Source organism: Strongylocentrotus purpuratus, unplaced genomic scaffold, assembly GCF_000002235.5.
Source record: "Strongylocentrotus purpuratus isolate Spur 01 unplaced genomic scaffold, Spur_5.0 spur5_scaffold_1, whole genome shotgun sequence".
Lineage (NCBI taxonomy): Eukaryota > Metazoa > Echinodermata > Echinoidea > Camarodonta > Strongylocentrotidae > Strongylocentrotus > Strongylocentrotus purpuratus.
Genome location: NW_022145594.1, coordinates 23147602 through 23170015, shown reverse-complemented (window position 1 = coordinate 23170015; position 22414 = coordinate 23147602). Strand labels below are relative to the sequence as shown.

The following is a 22414-nucleotide window of genomic DNA, read 5'->3' as shown; positions in this document are numbered from 1 at the left end:
CGAATCGGCTAGCCAGCAAATAACCGGAAGGGGGGGGGGTGGGGGGTTAGAGGACTTTTTGCTTTTTAATAATTAAATCCAAATTTGGCCGGGGGGAGGGGGGGAGGGGGAGGGGGGGGGGGAGCCCGTTAACCATTTTAATCGTTCACCTGTTTTTTCGAGGGGTGCTACTTCATATTCTGTCTCAACTCTTAATTCACGGATGAGGTTGTCTTTCACTTGATTTTCTATATTCGCTTGAAATTCAAAAAGACATATGACAAAAATCGAGGACACAAACTTACGGTTAACATTATATAATTGAACAAATGAAACGTTTATATAAACAAACATAATTCCGTTATATTTCAAAGATGAAAGACTTTCAGGGGGAGAAGCAAAAAATATCAATGATAGGTTTGCAAGTAAATATATTAAACATCGAGAATCTCGTTTAAACATTCATCCCCACCCCCCCCCCCGATATCCCAGTCAGGAGGCAAGCGTCACCATCCATGCCACTGCGCATACCCAAGACAACGCACACAAACACATAGTTACACACTCAGGAAAACACACACAATGACTCATACACGTACAAGCTCCCATCCGTATAAAATCCCCGTGCAGAGGATCATATATGTTATCTAATTTCACCTAGAGGCAGCAGGCAGTGGACGTTAGTAAGTGGGATAGTTAGCTAATTATACTAGAAAACATGTCTACAATCTCCACAGGCGACATTGTGATCAACTCATGATATGGATATTAAGAATGATGAATTTATTATCATCACAATCTCAATATTTTTATGCGTGGGTTTTAAGCGCTTTCCCAACCAGCTTTCACCCCTAGAAATACAAGCTACCATGCGACTGCCCTTTTTTCAAGAAAGAAAGGCAGTTAAATTTCGATCGACAGTTTGTTGTGAGCAACTCTAGCACATTTCACATGGGCAAATTATTTAATAGATCTAGTGTTAAACGATTAAGAAAACTCGTAAGATTCATAGCAGTAATAATATATACAATTATTTTCCTTTGTTCCTAAGGCTGAAAGGCATTGTCCTATATTTGTCAATAAATGGCAGTTACTCGTAGTGGTAGACAAACCCAACCACGTGATATTTTAGACTTATAACTATAACTCGTATATTATACAAATGATACACATCAGTGAGGGCATTATTAAGAATTACCCACACAAGGTACCTTTGGAACAGTCCGAGGCGACAATCTTAAGCCTGATTACTACATGTATCATAATTAAGTACACGTGATATTTTTTTTATTGAATTTACAGCATTATACTATACTCCGTTTGCAAAATGAGTCGCAACTCCAACGAAGATTTTGACGATATTTTAATGAAGATAGCTAAGCAAATCTACGGAAAAGTAGTTGTCGATGCTTTAGGAAAGGATCTAGGATTCATGCCTGCAGATACCGCTCGCTACAATGATGAAAACGCACAACAAGGGGGCTCATACATGGGCACTTTGAATATGCTTCGAAAATGGCGTCAAGGGCAAAAGAAGGCTAAGCAAAGGGAGATTTTGAAAGCTGCCCTGGAAAAAAACGGCTTCGAAGAAATGGCAGAAGAATACTTATCTGCTGACGATGTGGGTATGTAATAATGTTTAAGTGTCAATTAAAACAATTTTTTAATGCATACTAACTTGACTATTGTTAACAATTTAGAATAAAATAGCATTTGTACTCCGTCAGAAATCAGTGATAACTCGATTTAATTTATGGACAATTCCAAGCGTTACGGAATGAAGTTTCCAGACAATTGTCTATTTTTACTTAATATTATCGTAGTTAATTTCAAAATGATATGATATATAAACTAATATGAAATATTTTCAGAATACAAAATACTTCTTCTCACCTTCAAATGTATCCACGGTGTGGCTTCTCCCTACCTTCCTGAACTCATATCTATCAGGCTTACGTTACCTAAACCTACATCTGTGCGTGCCCAGCTGTATCTGAAATACCTTCACAAAATATTTCAAACCTTACCTGTTCTGTTAACAATATAACCCTAAAGCACATTTGAAAAAGTTATATTGAAAAGGCAATATATGAATAGATTATAAATAAAGCTATAAAAAGTGCTGTATTTATCCATGTGTTAATAGAAAAATTAGCTGTTGTGAAAATACCTCATAATAATTTTAAATATAATGACATTAAGTTATACATGTTTATTAAATCGCAACGCTTGGAAAAGACCTGATGTATTAAATGTTCTCTGGCGGCATAATTCACATTTATTTTAGAGCACTGTTCATTACAGGGTTCATATATTGAAGGTTATGCTATACCAGATGTGCCTTTGCAAAATATGCTTCCTCTCTGAAAATGTTCACCATGTTCTTTATAGGAAGGATTTACTTGCGACCATTTTGATTCAATCTCCAAATTTTGCGTAATCCTATCGATTGTTCATATTGACTTACAAGATATGGGACGGACTGAATGTGATAGCCCTGAATATTCTCTTAATCAGCAAGTTCATTTCCGCACTGTAAAAATACATAATTTCATATTTTAATTTGGACATTTTTCAACATCTCTGTGAAGATAATAATTCAATAACATGGAAAAGCTGGGATTCAAACAGCAGTGCCGCCTACATTAATAATTCCGTACCTTCTCCTTATTAAGTACCTTCTCCTTATGAATAAATGAAGGCATGAATATTTTGCTAATATTGTTACATTTCCTTTGGAATGTATTAGCTACCTAAGTAAATCCTGACTTCCCCTACTTTTCGTATTCAAAGGGCAAGACACAAAACACACTACGGCAGCTTTAGCGGGGCAAGGAGCAAGCTCCCGTTATCAAGAGAGGTATGTAGTATCCCAATTACAAATAATTTATTATCACTGTTTCTCAAATTGTATAGGAGAAGTGTATACGGATCAGTTTCAATCCCATCATAACCATGTATTATTGCCTAAATAGTTATCATAGGATATACTATGTATACTTTAACTTCTTAATAATGATTTGAAAGGTTGACGAAGTCTTAGTGTTTTCTAAAGATATATCTCAATGTTCCCAAAGTCAGAATGAATTTCACATAACCATAAATTAGTCGACACAGCACACTGCTAAAGCACCATGTTGTGAATGACGTACTAACCAACTCTTTTTCAACCGACTCATATTTCAAACTTCATTTAAAACGTTGAGTCGCTCAGATGATGAAAATATAAAAATTTTAATAATTAGTTTGCACAATAAATCTAGCAAATTCCCAGTGTAAAGTCGCGTTTCGCGATGTCCCATGAAAAAAATGTATTTTCCTCGGAAATTGAAATTGTTTCCATTCATACATTAAGTCGTCTAAAATCATGCCAATATCCTAGACTGAGATAAAGGGCCTTTGTAAAATCTAAAATTGATATTCGGAAAATATGACATAAACGACATGAAGTGATATTCCATGTGATTGTCCGTTTGGCAAAATCGATTAAATTAATACATTATGGATAAGCTATGGGAAGGGATGAGGCTAAACCCTTGGAATTTAATCGTAGATATTTAACCAAAATTATTTTAAAAACTAAGGTTTAACATTTCCCCTGAATGGTGATTTAAGTTTTCTATGATCTTACTTGCAAATCAAAATTCTAGGAAATTAAGACAACGTTAAATAAATGGAATCGCAGGCCTTTAACCTTTTATGGAAAGGTAACCATTATTGCGTTTCTTGTTTCACCAAAATGTATTTACTAACTTTGTATTTTTCCTGATACCCCTTTATCATTCTTCTTGGAAATTCAGAAAGTGTTATTTCAATTTGTATGGAGTAATAGGAAGGAAAACAATTAGTCTCTCTTTACCTTGCAATGAAAATAGAGAAGGATGACTTGAAATGCCCCGTCTATTATCGTTTAACCATTCAATGAAAGTTACTTGGATACAGAGAAACTTTGATGAGGGAAACAAAACTAAATTGAAAATGTTATTTGCACATTCTCACATGGAAACTTTGGAAAAGTTTTTTTTCGCTAAACTATGTTGATTCCTTATTTAAATATTTCTGTAAACTTAAACAAAAATCTAATATTGCGTACGCTATTTTCTCAGAACAATTTTAAGTTAAAATCTCAGATACAAATCCACAAAATAAATTGCAAATTTGAATTACAATATTTTTAAACAATTCAGAAATTTTAGAATCCAGTGTTACGTTACAAAAAGGTTCACTAATAGATAATAACAAATTACAGAGTATCCAATTCAAACCTATTCATAGAAAAATGGCAACATAAATTTGTGTTTATAATATAGGTGCAAGCACTTCTTCAATAGGTGCATTTCATAAACGGACGTTACCTCATTTTTTCATAAAATTGGAAAAACTACGATATATTTTCATGGTTAAAAAAAAAAGTTTTGTTGGTATTGTCATCATTAATCATTTCTGTTATGTCAGTAACAGTTATTATCTTTGCAAAATATTTCACATGCACTAGCAAAATGCAAACATTATTTCACTATATCCTTCTTTTCTACAAGCTCTTAAACATTGAGAAAAATTACATGTCTAATTGTTTTCAACAAAAATCGTCTCGATCTTCATAATAAGAAATGGCAGATATTTTGTTAAGTGATTTTGTTGATGAGTTGCCATAGAACAATACATTTTATTATATATTCTTTGTCTACACAAAAATCTTGTCATTATGTATGGCAATTGCCTTAATGAATACTTTGACAAAAACATTACAAAAAAAAGATCATTTATTAACTTATTTATCAACATAAAATTTCGATAATGATCTTTTCAAATTCAACAGAACATAACATTACATTAACACAATTAAGAGAACAAATGCATACAGGGGTAGTTGCTGGTTCTTGAACATTTTTTTGTTTTCATTTGCACAATTTTGCAAGAAAATTATACATTTTAATTTGTTTTGCTCTTTACAATAACAGGAAGACCATGTAGAGGTACAGCTCTATTGATCATAACGTTGTTTATAAACATAGATATATCTACCGTTCAGTGTTTTTGGGTTATACAAACTTTCGAGAATAATCAGGCCCTAAATCACGAAGTGAAACGTTTGTTAAAACCACCCCTCTCATTAGCGATAAGAGAGATGTTGGGTTGAGTTTACCCGACACTTTATGAAAAACCAGAAACAAATGTACGAAAACTCTGGTCTTGACCCGAGACTTTCTAGTTCGTATCAAGGCTAGACGCTTTGTCGTTGTATTGGCTTTTTCTCACAGAAATTCACCAAAAATATCAACGATTTCTTAACAAATTATTGATAATTTACCCGAAATTCCTGAATACGGAGGTCTGTTTTCACAAAAGTACGTGTAACCCGACACCCCACCTGAAGGGAATATCCAATGGAACGAAACAGGCTCTACGTTTCTCGTTTAATTATATATGAATGTCTTATGTCTTAGTAGCCAGTGAAGTGATGATAGTACCATAACAAACAAAAAATCAACTCACGTGAATATCAAAAACTAATTTAGCCACCTTGAGATCGAACTTTTACTCACTAAAACAAATACTTAAAATATAAATAATGTGACTTCGGTGATTATGAGTTATGTATCCGATTTTGTGATTGAAAACAAAAGTAAAATGTTGGTGATCAATCTAAGTGCAGACTTTATATAAGATTAAAAATCTGATCTTAAAAGAATATTATTTTACATAATAATCGGCCTTTATTCATTCAAGTTTTTAATTCAGGTATATAAATATATATTGTAGGTCAACCAACAGAGAAGTAACAAAAAAGGAGATCGTCAAGTTATCCAAACTTCTACCCGATGGAAAGTACAGCGAGCTGTGCGGAATCTTAGGATTCGAATACAACTACATAAAGAAAATAAAGAAGAACAATTTCATGGACTCCACGGCTGCTTTCGAAGAACTATTGCATGAATGGAAAGACAAGGCTGGATCCATTGAAGATCTCGATGCAGCTTTAAAAGAAGCAGAACTTGGAGGACTTGTATCTGCATACAAGAACTAGTCATGGCAAAGAGGGTGTACGACACTTGCTCCTGCGACAAATGGTCCGCGTCAATTTTCTAAACTGACCGAATTCCGAACTTCGACTCTGGACCAAAAACTATACCTAACCCCAACCCTATACCTTTACCTTTGATTAAATAAAGCAGTAGACTTTTTTGATTTTGTAGTCAAATCTAATGCGTACATTCTTGGTTAGTGCCACATAATTATTTCATCCACCTGTTACAAATAATTGTTGTTCAATAGAAAGAATGCTAATTGCTAATTACAATTATTACAGGTAGGACATAATGGCTTGTCCTTCCTAACATCGTGGAATTTTGCGATTCGCACTAATACTATTGAAATACAATTATTTGTAAATATGTATTAAATATTTTGTTAGCTGGCTCTTAACAATAATGTGTGCGTTAAATATGACTACATTACGAAAATGGTATATTATCGAGGGAGCATGTGTCGAGTCACCAGATATGATTTAAACATAAGTCACCACTATTACATTTGACTTATGAAATCACAGCAGCAATTGCTTTCTTTCAGTAATAAGTATTCGATTTGTAAATATTGTTCCAGTTGGTTAACCAAGATACACAATTGTAAACGGTTTATCCATTTAATTGGCTAGCGCTGTTGCTTTTCACGGATGAATCATTTTCTATTGAATTGATGGTTACTTCTTTTAAATGTTTCTTATATTGTTATCTCTCATCGGAGTCCATCGTTTATCTTTGTGTAATAATGATGGAAATGAATTTAAACAAAACATGTTAAAAGTGTAAATGAAATTTAAATGATTAATGTGGATAAACGTAAAATGAATCAAAAATTATCATAATCAATATTGCTGAAATATGTATTGTACTTAAAATGTAATTAAATACCTCGTTAAAATATCTACAATGCAATCATTTGGCAGTGTCTGGGTGATTGATTATCTTAGTGTCATCACCTGGAAAAAAAAGGGGGGGGGGTGGAAATTAACAATGAGATAAACAAAGAAAATAGAAAGTAAATAAAGGTGAAATTCGTTAGCAAATCTGCTACACTGAAGTAATCTTTGGAGGAAAGTAAGAACATTCAGAAAGAGAGATCATTAGTCCTTAAGTCACTATGTCGAATAATGCAAATACGTGTGCAGGACTGAATGATATGAGTATGAGTGGTCTTCTACCTCCTCTTGCTCTCTCTTTAATCCTTCCACTCTCTTTCCCTACCCCTACTTTCTCTATTCAGACTTCTGGATTCAATTTCTTAATATTCATCTCTCCATTCCTCTCTACCTCTCCTCCATATCGACCATCTCCCTTATTCTTTTTTTCCATTTTTCTTTAAACTTCAGGTAACATAAGAAATAATTTGAAATATGAAATGTAACAGCCTATTTGAGAATGTTATTCAGTGTAATTTCACCAATGTTATTGATTGGTGTACTTTATTATTTTTATTTTGGCATAAGGAGTAATTATTGGTACTTCTTGCCATTTTTATTGATGTGCATATATTCTCAATACTATATTTTGTGAAATAATGTTGATATTGTTGATGTTTTTTATCGTAATTAAAAGGAAACCGATTAAATCTATACAGAAATATACAAAAGATACTTCAAAATTTGATTTAAAAAAATGATCCAAGATGCAGAAGAAATTGGGAACAAAATATTTCAGATTTGCAAGTATAACATCCTAAACCACAACCCGCGTATATACATGTGGAGGTTTCGTGACATAGTGTTTAATTTACTTGATTCCCAATCCAAGAGTCGAGGTTCGAATTCCAGCCCGGTATAAACGTCTTTTGGCAAGACATCAATGAAGAGCAGTAGTCATGTCAATTAGTCATGTGGTAACCCCGGGTACACTACACCCTAATAAGGACCATTTGCAAGGAGTTCATTTTATATATTCTTGAATCATAACTTCATTGAGAGTATTTTATGAAATTAAGTATAATAGAGATTAATAATGGCTCGTACAAGAAAATTATTAGTCCGTTAATTTTGTATAATCATGTTTAGCCAACAACTGATTTGTTCATATCCTTCTCAAGTTTGAGATATAGAAATATTTGAGAAATTGATTTGTCCCTGAGAATATGACATGATGAATCATACATTTAAAAGTATTCAACAAAGGCTCTGGTTTAACAAGCCCATCTTTCATTTTTGAGTTGGAGAAAAAACGGTTTGGATAATTTAGTGATTAACTATATGTATATATAACATATAATTTTTACATATATAAGACGTATTATTACGTCATAACTTTTTTCAACGCACTTCTTCTCACTTTCTGCCTTCTTATTTCTTTGAGATGTAATTATTCGTGTTCTCTCTCTCTCTCTCTCTCTTTGCGCCTTGGCGCAATTTCTTGGGTTAAGATGCGCATAATTTGATGTATTACAGATTTCAAATTAAAATAAAACCATTACCTGGCAAACCCCATAGGGGCGAAAACTAGTAAAATAAAGAAATCCTTTATGAAGAATCACTATTATTTGTGTTGTTGCCTATTTTCTTGAACTCTTAGCAGAACTCGATACTTCATTAAACATACTTATTATACACAAATAGTCATATATATATATAAATATATATATATAAATAGAGTATTAATTGGCATTATTTTGTTAGGTCTAAATTGTTTCCTTTTTTTTTTTAGGAGAAAGAAATTGCTAAAAAGGATAAATAATTAAATATATATTTGGGTTTCAATGGGTGACACCCCGACATTACTAGGGTTTTCACCAGCATTACTAGTAATTGCGCCACAATACATTTATATTACACAGACGAGTTATTTTATGTGGCATATAACGAGATAAGAATCATAGGTTCTTGGTTTTTTTAAACACATCTTTTGTTCATGCCCTTTCTTTAGTTAGATCTCCTTTAAGTATTGTTAGTCACATCTATGTATGAACATACTGGACAAAAAAGAGTACATGTTTTAAAAGTAGCATTTTATCTCATGTATAAACATTTTATTTCCCAACAGTAAATTCAACGCTCTGATTTATTTCAAATCCGCTCGAACCCCAATCTTCTCAAAAAAACAAAATCAATATTAAGGATAGTGAAATTAAAAATCCAACCAAACCTGTGCAACATCGCACATGGTTAACGATGTGAAAGAAAATTGTAAAAGCTTAGTGATGTAATATCCTCATTGTATAAAAAAAGACACATTGTGATGCTTCGTAGGGCATTGAAAGAATGGCATTGTTTTAATGCTGCTCTAATGTTTTCAAGTTAAATTTATCCATTATAGAATTATGTGTGTAACCATCCGGTATGCATTTACCTCATTTGTTGTTTTACTAGGCGACAGCAGAGGCCAATAACTTAGTTGCAGTAGCAAGTGCTAAGGACAAATACACTAAGGATATGGATCAGGTGAGGACAGTTTGGTAGTACAACAATAGTATCAAGGCTGCTATGTTCACATGCAATGCTGAAAAGTTATTATACTGGTGCCTAGTATTTACTTTTGTCATGCCACAAAAACTCGGTTTAAATATGTTTTGATAAGAATAAAAACTTCTTGGTTGGGTGCATGCTTGCATGTTCATGTATCTTGAGAGTAACGATATGGGTTAATAGCATTACATGATTCCTTTTTAATGGTATATGGCTCGTTCATAAATGACGCGGCAAAAACAGCAGATGATCTTCTTTTTTTGTACGTAAAGTGTAAATAGACATCACATTTCTTTATCTTATAATACAGAGCTCAGTGAATTCATTTACACCTTAAAAGAAAAAAAATTGGCAGCCTTATGCGGCGCTTTACCCACCATATCTCAACAAGCCTTTAAAATGATTTATCTGCAAAAAGCCTTTCCACAATAGTTTTAGCTTTATAGTAAATTAAAGGCATATATACACAGCTCTTTAGTTACAAAAAACATTTGTGGAATGGTCGTTAGTTGCACACAGAGTCTCTCAACACCTACCCCCTACAGGTGTTAATTAATATCGAACCGTGGTCATACCCAGCAATTCCAAATACCATTTGCAAGCTAGCACTCTCATATATATACCAGAAGTCATTCTTCCCTGATTACACCAGGCTTTAGAACTTGCTACTTGCTGGACTTGTCAACTGTTCCTCCGCTGAAGCTTTTAAGCAAGGGAACAACACGTCTATCTTCGTTAGAAGGGGTGAAAGATTGTTTTTAGTTGCACATGGAATATTGTAGAAGGTTTAAAATTTGCACTTAACATTCACAACACCAGACCTGCCTAATAGTACGTGATACACCAGACGACACTGGCGTACTGTTGGGTGGGGGGGGGGGGCGTCGCCCGCCCCCCACCCAACAAATAAAAATAAATTAATCCATGACTTATCTTCAATTCCATAGTCAAGTGATTTATAAATGTTCGTACGTCACATGATTTTCGACAAAATGCGCGTTTCTCCACTTCTGTTGCAAACTGATACATTCCCCAATAACCAGAAAGACCATATGTTTTTGTTATAGTCACTAATGGGCCTTAGTGGCCACTAAAAGTAACACTTGTAAACAATTCCTTTCCAGAAGCTTGGCTGCGACAAGCACTTCCGGAAGATAACATGCTACCCAACACTTAGGCTGTGCATGCACAGATTTGTGAACGAACGTTCCATACGTACATCACGTGTACCGTTAAGAGGCCCAGTGGGATACCTGAGTTTAGACAAGGAGTAAGACTAGAGAGCGGTACAACCAATCGTATTTTTTCTCTAACAATTGAATGAAACGTGAAAGCTTCCACGGTTCACGCGTGAATGGGGGGGGGGGGGGGGGGGAAGACTTCAGACAAGGACACGATACGAATCGTTTTCTTGCTCTAATAATTTGAATAATGAAACGTGAAAGCTTCCGCGCGACAGGGGGGGGGGGGGGACTAAATTAAGACAAGGATTAAGAGTCGAGAACGGTACAATGAATCGTCATAGCTTCTGCGTTTTATGCGGGAGTGGCGAAACAAGAATTAAGAGTCGAGAACGGTACAGCGGATTGTCTTATTTCTCGAAGAATTTAATGAAGTGTCAAAGCTTCCGCGCTTCACACAGAAGAGGGAAAACTGAAAAATGATTTAGTTCCTGGCCCCAGGTTTATAGGGTTAACTTTGTAGACATTGGAAAATTGGCATCAATATGTTTGTTGGTAATTGATGGCTAGTTTTGTCGGTACTCAGGTCTAGCGACGCCCAAGTTAAAAACACAGTTTATACACTCGAGATAAATTTTGCTAGTACTATACAGTATACTAGTGAAGTACCGGACCATCTTCTTTGTGCATTGTGCAGTAACGAAGCATATACAACGTCTCACGACGTGACAGATCCCTTTTCCCTAACTTCTAACCAATCAGAAGGCCTCGTCGGTGGACATTAATGCGCCAAATGTGGTTCTCGAATTCAAAAAGATCCCTCTCTTGGAGGGGGTAGGAGAAAGCAATTTTACGTCATATTACTCCAGGAAGTGCCTGAAAATGCATCTTATGTGCTTCTAAAATTGCAAATGCTTCCTACTCTGGGAGCGGGTCAGAACCCTCTCCCAGACCCACCCCGCTTGGTCGCTCCGGTCCCCCGCCACTAAAGCCTCGCTCTGTCGCTTCATCATTTTACATATATTTCACCCCATGCCATTTTGTGCCCCCGCCCCCAGGTAAGAAATTCCTGGATCTACCACTGATGCCCATATCCCTAAAGCTTCGGGGGCTCCGCCTCTTGACCCCCGGAGGGGCTTTGGCCCTAGAACCTTCTTAAAAAAACGTTCAGCGGGGCCTGCATGTTAGAGTGGGATGATACGGAATTTTTTGTCTGCCCCCCAAAAGATGTTTTTGCTCATTACGCCACTGCCATTTGTTTTTAATAAAAGCAAATTGTGTAAATGTTAAACAATAATGTTTAAATTAATAAGCAGCTGTTGTGATTTCAATATAACTTCACAACTGGGATGTTTAAAGGGAGTTTCTTGTATTTTCAACATTGCTGATTGTCTCAAAGCCCCCGCGTTCGTAAGTAAAAAACACGCGCTTTACTTTTGCTGGAATGTCGGAATTTTTTCTTCACTATATTTGTTTTAATAAACTTTTCTACGATAAAAAGGTATGACAGCCGCTCTCTGGCATTGTCTGCTATGCAAAAACAGACTAAGAAGGTGCAGAATTCGACGTACACTGCCATGTCATCTCCAATATGAACGTCAAAGTAGATGGGGAGTGGATGAATTCACCAATGGCATTTAATCTATGATATAGATGGAACAAGAAGATGAAATTAAAAAAGTTGAAAATAAGCATTCTGCCTACAGTTTTCAAACGCTAGGGGGTTATCAGACAAACAATTAATTAATAAAGAATTAAATTAATTAAGAGATTTCTACCCAAAATGTCACAAACATCTGGAAAAAATTCTTCATTACAAAAAAAAAAAAAAAAAAATTTGACCAAAAAACGAATGATTATACATGATTTTAGCCCCCAAAATGAACATAAAATCTGGGTCGGTCGGTCCCGTAAAACAGGGCTTTTTCAAATCGCCTAAGGAACAATTTATTGATGAAATAACTATTTAAACTTTTAAAAAGATTACTCTTACGGAAATAAATTTTGTTCATCTTGGACCGACTGAAGATTTAAAAGTCCTTGATTCTTGAAATAAAGTCGATACAGTCCAGCTTTTGTTTGATTGTAAATAAATAGATGAAGTCAGTGGAGGCGGGAACTCGGCTTGAAGGTGTGTGAACAGTCAACAGATCATGGACCGCAAGTAGGGTTTTTGTTGGTGAAAATCGAGTTTCGGCTGGGCCCAACTAAAATAGATGTATACCCGATGGGCCTTTTCACCAAGAACCCACAAGTAAAACGGAGCCCACGTGTACGAACGATTTGCCTCATTTGCACAGCTATACGCAGCTTGCTTGGTGATACGTGCGCGCACAATCGCCGCCATTAAAGGCCGGATGTACTAGTTTAGCCGGGCGGGATTAGACCACACAGCGTGGTCATTGAGAAGTAGTTATCTCATCAACTCAGCTCTCAATAAACATAATAAAAAGAAGATCATGGGGGACCAATGGTCACCGATTAGGCACTGCTTTCTATTTAGAGGGAGCAATACGTAGCTACAAGGACAGTGGGGCTTAACAAAAAAAAAAAAATCGACGTCATTACGTTTGACGTCCATGCTTCGATGAAAGGTATTTTAACCAGGCGCGGATCCACGGGAAAGGGGGGGGGGGGAAGCCCCCCCCCCCCCCTTGCCAAAAGATTAAAACAAATATGAAGAAGAAGAAGAAACAAAATTGGTTGAAAAAAATGTTTGTCCCCCCCCCCCTCCCCCTCCCCCTCCCCCATTATTCACCGGCTGGGTGAGTCGCCGCTAAATATTTCCTCAACCGCCGCCATTAAAAAAAAAATTGCCGGGATAACGTCTGGCGTCCGTATTCTGGCACGACCACCCCCCCCCCCCCTTTGCCACAAAAAAAAAAATACAATAAAATATGAAGACAAAAACAGATTCGCTTCCTTTTAAATTTCGCAGGCATAGCTTCTAGCATCTCTAGTTTCTAGTCACTACATTCTTTGATTTTCGAAATCACTTTCGAATGATACCAAATACGTTATGTAACCTCAGAAATATTTGAGTAAATTGCGTTTTAACAAGGGTCAGTATACAAAATCTGCTGAATTTCCGCCAAGTTATAACACGTATCGGCTATGACGTTATTTTTCCGACTGCTTTTCGCCCCCTTCCCGTCCATTTTTTCTTCAAATTTTGCAATGATATTCCGAGTTGCTATACGCAGTGCACCTCGAAGTTGGATTTTTAGAATCGTCAAGGGGGCCAATTGAGACGCCATTTTATACTCTGCATGATTGTGTCAGTATGGGTGGCTGTTTGTGCCACAGCACGCGCCCTCACATTTTCATCATGCACCAAATCCCGATGGTTTTGCACGTAGTGCTTGCGAGCCCTTTCTAGGTCCCTTCCTCTATTACATTCCCTTTAAACTTCGTAGGCATAGTCTCTAGCTTCCCTTCAAGGTCACTGTATTCTCCGTTTTCCCTCATGCTCGACCGCCCAGGCGCCATTTTGTCCGTTTCGGGCCGTTTTGGTGGCCTTTCTTTCGCTCTAGCTATCTCCACTATCACATAAGCTACATACTTCTTAAAAATTGCTCTGGGTAGTCCAAGAGAAGCTCTTTCGTTTATGATACGATTGCATGTCTAGTTATATTCATAATGTTCTTTATTTCGGTATACTATTACATGTTGTTTACGTTTTTTTAAACAGCGTTCTAACTGTGTAATTTCGAATTGTTCTAGAACCTGGTTTTTATACAATGTAAGGCTGAATTCCTAGTTTTATCTGCTGATTTTAATTTTGACAAAGGTTATTAGGAGATATGAGCAGATGGTCGAAACCATTTTGCAAAGCATAACAGTTTAGCCATCCATTCTCAGTCTTATGTCGGGCTATATTTATATCATGTGTGTGATACAGGTATGTGGAAGTGCCAAGCCCTTCCTGAGTCGAAGTATACTAAAGAAGAAACATAATGAAATCAAGGAAGCAGCCATTACTCAGTTCAGAGAAGTACGCAAGATGGGAGGAACAGAGTACAGCCAGGAATATGAGAAGCAACTTTTAGCTTATATCAAGGAGTCTTACGCTCAGTACATCAAACACAACGATGACAAGAGCCTGTTATACGTACTTTTAAACTTCATCAACACGCCAATGTTAACAGCTCTTTTTGCAGGAATCCTAAGCGTTGTGGTTATTGCGCTTGCTTCTCTTCCGTTTATATAAATCACATACAAATTGGTATCAAGAAGTAACGGCTGGAAAGCTCGTTATCAACAACATTGACATATTGCTGATGTACGTTCTTCCACGAGATTCAGTTACATTACATAAAATATATCTTTACAATGAACACAGTAATGAAATCATATTCATTCAGGTGTTATTGAAACTGACATTTCGGATCATTTTTCCATTTTTGTATTTTTTAAAGGTAAAAAATGGTTCATGAAAAAGATCTTTTGTGAGGAAGGTTCGAGCATATAGAAAGTCCAATGTCTGTCCATTTCAAGAAGATCTGTCAAAACTTAATTGGGAGCATTTATATAGATATGAAAATGTGAATGTAGCTTATGAGAAATGCTATGACGTGTTTGTAAATGTCTGTAATAAACGTGTAATGTGACTTTAAGCGATTCAAAGAAAGATCTACATCAACAAAGCCTTGGATATCAACAGGTATTGTTAAATCTATAAGGAAGAAGCATATTCTGTATACAAAATATAGGTCATCACATTTTTAAGAGGAGTATGGAAATGAATACCCAAAATATAGAAATATGTTGGTAACTACTATAAAGAATGCTTTAAAAAATGTATTGTTTCGATTACTTTAGCTCAAATAAAAGTAATATGAGTAAGACCTGGGGTATTATCAAGGAGTTTATTACTATAAATGATAAAAATAAGAAAACAGAGATTGAACAGTTAGTTATTTGTGATGAGGGAACGAATAACGTTGTGTCTTCACATGTGGGCGTTGAAATGAACTCAATGATTATTTTGTTTATTTGGGGTCAACATTAACAAAGAAGATTCCAACTGTTAATCTTGATTTTGAAAACTATTTAGCTAGTAGAATTTAAAAAAAAAAATTCTTTTGGAAAACCATAAAAAAGGAGGTTTTTGATAATCTAAATGCTCGGGATACAAAGAAATCCCATGGATATGACAAATGCCAGTACGATTAATCAAGGATGCAATACCCTATATCGTTGCGCCACTGACCTACATATTCAATTCATCATAAGAAAAGGGAGAGTTCCCATATGCATTGAAGACTCATTTATACAAAAAAAGGACCAAAGATCGACCTGGAAATTACAGGCCTTTTTCTGTTCTACCGGTCATTGCAAAAGTCTTTGAGAAATTAGCTAATGGTCGTCTAATGAATTTCTTAGAATCTAAACAAAAATTGTATATGAACATCAGTACGGTTTTCGAAAGCGGTATAGTACCAAGTTGTCATTGATAAACCTTGTAGAAACATTTCTTTTTTAAATCAATGGATCATGGTAAACCAACGCTAGGTATTTATATAGACTTTAAGAAAGCATTGGATACTATTGTTCATGACATCCTTTTAGGAAATTTAAAATATTATGGTATAGTATTACAATGGTTTCGAAGTTACCTTTAAAATCGATCTAAAATCTTATGCTATCAGGAAATAAGATCAAGTAGGTGAAGTTGTTGTTGTTGTTCGTTTGGTTTTATAATGGCTATTAGTCAAAATTGACTATTGTTGCCAATTTCATCGCATCTCTTTCTTTTAGTGTCTTGGTAAAATTATTATTTTTTCTTTCCTTTTCCAATCTCATTTTAATATAATATTAGTCATATTCCACAAAAAAAAATTAAAAACAAAAAAAATATTTCAAATTAAACCACGATCCGCACACAGTTCCAACTCACGCTGGCCCTGTCCTTTCTATGATGCCTTCTTACCAGCCCAGCGAGTTACGTTACGCCGTACGCTTCTCGGTTGATAAACTCAACCTAGGTCACTCTGGCATAGACAAAGGGGCGTCGTGTACCTGTATGTTTAGAGGGTTTATTTATTTATTAGGAGAAAAACAACTGCATAAGCAAAACACTTGTGGGCTTTATTAGTTTATATGAGTTAGTTCATGAGATTATTTATATAGTGCATGACTTTTAACTACTATAATCATTCAAAGGGGGGTGACATGCTTTCTTTTGTCACCCTGGCCAGCAGATTGTATCCTTCTCTCTCTCTCTCTCCTTTCCACTTATGGTGTCCCTAAATGTTCAGACCTCGGGCTCACTTTGTTTTTATTATATATTAATGATTCATCATCTTCTGCTAAATATTTAGAATATTTGCTGATGAATCAAATCTATTTCATACTTCTGATAAAAGACGAAATAGATATGATTTGAATGAAGTAAATATCAAATCTTTGGAAGTTCAACAAGGGTGTTTTGTTCACAAGTTGGCAATAAACTTAAAGGAATTAAATGACATGGTAGTTAAGGGACAAACGCAATCATGCGAAATTAGGGGTATATCAAAGCTCAGTGATAGATAGAGTCAGTGTTGCATCTTTCGTTACGTCGTTACGGTGGGAATTCAAATTGATGAAACCTTGATGTGAAAGGAGCAAATTCAGAAGATTAATAAGTGTATACGGAGGAAGATTGGACTACTTTGTACGCATACTCTTGTATAAATTATTTATCCAGCCGCACATACTTTATGGTATTACAGTTTGGAGAAGTTGTTGCTATAATGGTCATTTAAATGGCATACTATCGGCACAGAAAATGGCCTGCGTGTGATAACATTTTCCCTATTTAGAACAAGTTCAAGGCACTGTTCGTATGTCTACAGGTATTAGATGCGCATAATCTGTTCGAGCATTCAGTCTCAATACTTGTGTATGCCCTGCAGAAAGAAGATTTACCACATTCGTTTATGGATTACTTTGATTTAATTATTCACATGTTTAGAATAAGAGAGAGAGAACATTTAATGTTACGTTTACCAAAATGTAGTACGACACATGGGACTTCTTCAATTTTCTTTTATTGGAGCAAAGCTGTGGAAATAATTTGCCCATAAACATAAGAGAAGCAAACACAAGATCATAATTTCGTAAAAATCTCAGAATGAAACTCTGAAGCAGAGATGAATCATAAGGATCAAATAATATGATATTAAGCCGAAATAAAAGTTCCTGCCTAATTGTTCAGTGTGAATACATTTATTTTAATATGACTTTGCAAACAGATTGAGAAAATCGGAGAACCAATCCAAGGTAGGACTCGTGCTACCTTTTGGTTCTCCCTTTAACAATATTTTAAGTTTTTAAGTTTGAAATATCTTTTATTTGAATCAAATATACACTATTGGAACTCTGTGAAATTCAATTTCAGCCACACTTGTACGTATCTTTAAGGAATCCAACCAAATCTCTACGTATTAGAAAGTTTTGACTAGTTCACAGGTTTGATATGGCATGATATATGATTAATTTAATTTGTACATTATCGTTCAATTATGGATATTTTCTTTTTCTTTCTAACTCGACATCAACTGTCTAATTGTTGTTATTTTGAAACCTACTTGAATACATTTGTAACATTGTTGTTAATAAATTCAAATTCAATTCAACTGTCAACAAATTCAACCGTGCCTCTATATATCTAACTTGCAAACAATCCTGATTTTTTTTTCATCTTCAAACCACTTAGATATTGATGATTTTCTTTGAAGGTGTCACTGTGCAGCACCCTCTTACAATAAATTCTCCCAACCATTTTTTAATTTTCCTAACCGTTTTTCCATGAAAATAAGGCACTAATATTAAGACAGGCTTAAATGTCTCGAATGGTATACAGAGCTAACTCATTGCTTTGTGACGATTTACAATCACCTACAATTTAATTTAATTCTGAAAATATAGTTTGGAGGATAAAGAAATCGATCAGATCAGTTTTTCCCAATTTGTATCATTAATACTGGTCTGTTTTCACTGAAACTTTTAGATTATCTTAAATTGTATACCGAGCATTGATCTCACTACCTTAGCACAATTTTCTCTCATTTAAACAATGTTACCAAGTCCCTCAATTAAGAATGGCTTCAAAAATTATAATATTACGTTTTAATATATATGTACATTGTCGAATCATGATTGAAAACTTGATTTCAAATAATAAAAATGTCTTTCACTTTGTGTAAATTGGGATGATCGTGAATTTGTACAATCATTTTAAGTACTCGAATGCATTTGCCTCATTTTGGAGGAAAATTAGGAGAGAACGAACCGAGCTAATACCAATTAAATGATTGCTTAAAATTAGAAGTTTGTAATGACCATTAACCCAATAGTTCTTCAATACGTCATTTCACTATTTAGATTGTTTTCAATTAGTTTCTGCTCAGCCAGCCGAATAACAGTACTATACAAAGGCTTTATATAGAAAAACTGGCCTGAATAGTGAACAATTGAAAATCGTAGCTGCGAAAATATTTTCCCATCAGTTGAACAAAACACATGGAACCATAACAAATACGCTTGTGTCTAACTATGGTAATCGAATGTTGCTCATTCTACTGCATTTCGTTGTGGACAAGTTGAATAACGTATCGGCTGCTAAAATATTGTTTTTTTGCCAGGTAATACACAGGATGGATATACAAATACGCTCTGGTTTGATGTAAATACGTCAGAGCTTTATAATTGAATGTATTTCAATACATTTAGGTAAACGCGAAATCAAACAGGTTTAGTTGTAAGCCAGTGAATGACAATAAATTTTCCGTAAGGCTTGTTAAAATCTTGCTGTGTACTTAATTTCTCATTTCAATGGAAAGAGACAAAAACAATGCATATTTAATACAGGAGGCAGGTTACTACGAAAATAGTAACTAAAATTGAAACTATAAACATTATAAATTGAGAGTAAGGATTTAGTGTTCAAATGGATGTTTAAATGTTTAGACCTTTGGTATTCATATGGCTATAAACTACTAGTTTACATCAAGGAAAACGTTAGAGAAAAATTTTTAGATACAAATCACACTGACAAATGATAATGATCAATAACCATAAGTTATTTATGAAATATGGTTAAGTTTGACTTCAATTGAATGTATTTGAAGTATGTTATTAATTCAAACCTTGCAATCTTTTAAAAGGAACACAAATTTAACGTAGCTTTTATTTATATTTCTTATCTTTTTCTTAATGCTGATAAATCGTATCCAGTCAGCACGGCCGAGCCGGACTTTTGGGTTACAGAAAATAAGCTATCACTTTTAGCATGAATTATTAGTGAGTGTAATATAATTGCCAAGTTCAACAAATCGTAAAAATAGAGAGATTCAATTCATCTTTATTCAACGATATACAAGAAAATTGTACAATGCAATAAAACATATTGACATAATCATATACATGTATACAATTTACATATCGTTAGGGGCAACCAAAAAAGATCAGGATCTTGTGGACTGGTGCCCCTTTGAAAAAATTAACACATTATAAGTAAAACATTAATAGCAGACACATCCAACACACACACACACACACACACCCAAGAGAAGGGAAGGAGAAAGAGAGATTACATGTACAGTGTACATATATGAGGTAAACTTATAAAAAAGATATATGGAAATCAAGAAGTATATTTATGAATAAAGTGACTTTTAAGTAAGGCTTTGAAGGAGGAGGCTGTTGAACATGGACGAATGATTGTATTTAAATTATTAAAAATCTTCGGTCCAACATGTTTAAAAGAATTATACATTTGCGTATTAGAAGTTAATGGAAGGTGAAATTGGGAAGCTGAACGTGTGTAATACTGATGAAAATCATTATTATAGTTAAACAAATTAATTATATTGGCTGGGGCCATTTTATGTTTGACATAATACATCAGTACTGCGACTTTAAATTCATATATATGATAAATATTGAGTGTTTTTAATTCCAAAAAGAGGGGGCGAGATGGCGCTAAATAAGGTGACTTTGTACAGATGAGTAAGGCTTTTTTCTGCAGTTTATGAAATGGTTCTAATTTGCTTTTTCCAACGTTGGCCCAGGTAATGTTACAATAATGGATCAATATCATTAATAATATCATCATTGTCATCGTAAACAAAATCATCATGGGATATTTGGTTAGGTAAGTTACGGTAGTCAACAGGGTTAGTAGTAAATGTATTGAACAGTTTGTTAAGGTCTAAGTTAGAAAGAGAGGAGAAGGGAAATTGGAAATCACACATCATCAACAATCACACACTATCAACAGTCACACAAGAGAATTTACTTAAAACTACAATTAAGATTACAATACAGTATTATTTAAAATAAAATATGAAAGAAGATACAAAATCAATTTAAAATTAAGTGCACATGCAAAGCCTGCAGAAATTATTATGCTATCTGTTCATTTGATTTCATAGTCCAATTATAGCTCGCGTTCAAAAGTTATTCTGTTCAGATTACATAATATGAATAGTCACTGTCTAGCTAACACTTGTCGCTTGCACTTGTAACTTGTCTCGTGCCTAGAGTTTTGTGAGATCACTTTCAGACCTTATACGTGTCTTTTCTGTTCTGCCACCGGGTTTCTTTACGAGGACGATGACCCTTCCATCAATGGACCAAGCCGCCTCCAGATGCTGAATTGCTTCAACTGCTTTTTTGGCATGGTCAAGTAATGCCCGGTTCTGTGAGGTGAGATCTTCATCAATCCCCATTCGTGATCCCTTGAGTTTTCTGCGACTCTTTATAACATCTTGTCTCACATCATATTAAGTAAACTTCACTATAATGGCCCTCGGGCCAACCTGCCTGCCCCTAGATGGTGGACCCACTCTATGTGATCTATCTATTGCAGTTGGCCCAAGGTTAATGCCAAGCTTGGATTGTACTACATCTCTTATCTTTTGATTTGTGACTTCACCTTCAGATTCTTGGATCCCAAAAAATCGCAAACAATTCCTCCTTTGGTATTGTTCAGCATCATTTGCCTTCTCCTGAAGATTGACGATAGCAGAGTGGTCTGTTCGCTGTTGTTCACTCAAGCTGGTGATGACCTTTTCCTTTGCTTTGAGATCATTCTCGAGTTGAAGAATTTGCCCTTCCGCTGTTTCTAGCTGAACACGCAGATCATAGAGTTCTTTGCTTATGGCATCAGTGACTGTTGATTTAAGTAAATCAGCAAATTTGGCGCTGTTGAAAAAGGATCTTACTTCAGCTGCGATCGTGTCGGTTACGGGTTCATTGAAGGGGGTTGGCTGCTCTGTAGGATGCAGCATTGCAGAAGGTGTATTGTCATCCATGTCTTTATGCTTGCTTTCGGGTGTTGCACTAGAAAGCATATTCTCCCCAGTGGGTGAGTGCTGCCCTGCAGCAGGTAAGAGCTGATCTTCATGTATGCCAGAGGTTGATGAGGGGGTAAGTACATCCTTTGAGACATTCCGGATGGATTTTGGAGTTTTAGAGCTAGATTCTGTTTTCTTTCCTTTTCTCTCTCCTATCTTTGGTGAAAATTTGTTGGCTGGGGAACCTACATTCCCGTGATTTCTCCTTGACCGCCTGGACACTTGGTTTTCCTCTTGGATATCAGGCATGATGAGAGTTGAGATTGCTCTACTTCTAAATGTATGTCACAAAGGCAGCTAGTTAGCTGTACATGTCCAAGCTCTAACAAAAAATAATGTGTGTGGGACCGTGCTCAAATCATCCAGTTTCTTTGTAAAATGTGTCACAAATTCTCCTTCCAAGAAAGCAAAATGACTATCACAAGATTTCAGAATAATTGTATGCCACAGGTATTGAT

General features: G+C 35.3%; 2 protein-coding genes across 2 annotated transcripts; both read left to right on the top strand.

The window, feature by feature from the left end:
- Positions 1-1306: 1306 nt before the first annotated feature.
- On the top strand, positions 1307-6209 carry LOC115921286. The gene is made up of 3 exons (XM_030978618.1): positions 1307-1604; positions 2773-2839; positions 5743-6209. Exons 1-3 carry the CDS (start codon positions 1307-1309, stop codon positions 6005-6007), a joined length of 630 nt encoding a protein of 209 aa, XP_030834478.1. The 3' UTR covers positions 6008-6209.
- LOC115921285 (atlastin-2-like) lies at positions 6186-21290 on the top strand. The gene is made up of 4 exons (XM_030978617.1): positions 6186-6200; positions 9335-9406; positions 14513-14711; positions 21142-21290. The coding sequence occupies exons 1-4, from the start codon at positions 6186-6188 to the stop codon at positions 21288-21290; spliced, it is 435 nt and encodes a 144-aa protein (XP_030834477.1).
- The last annotated feature ends 1124 nt before the right edge of the window (positions 21291-22414 follow it).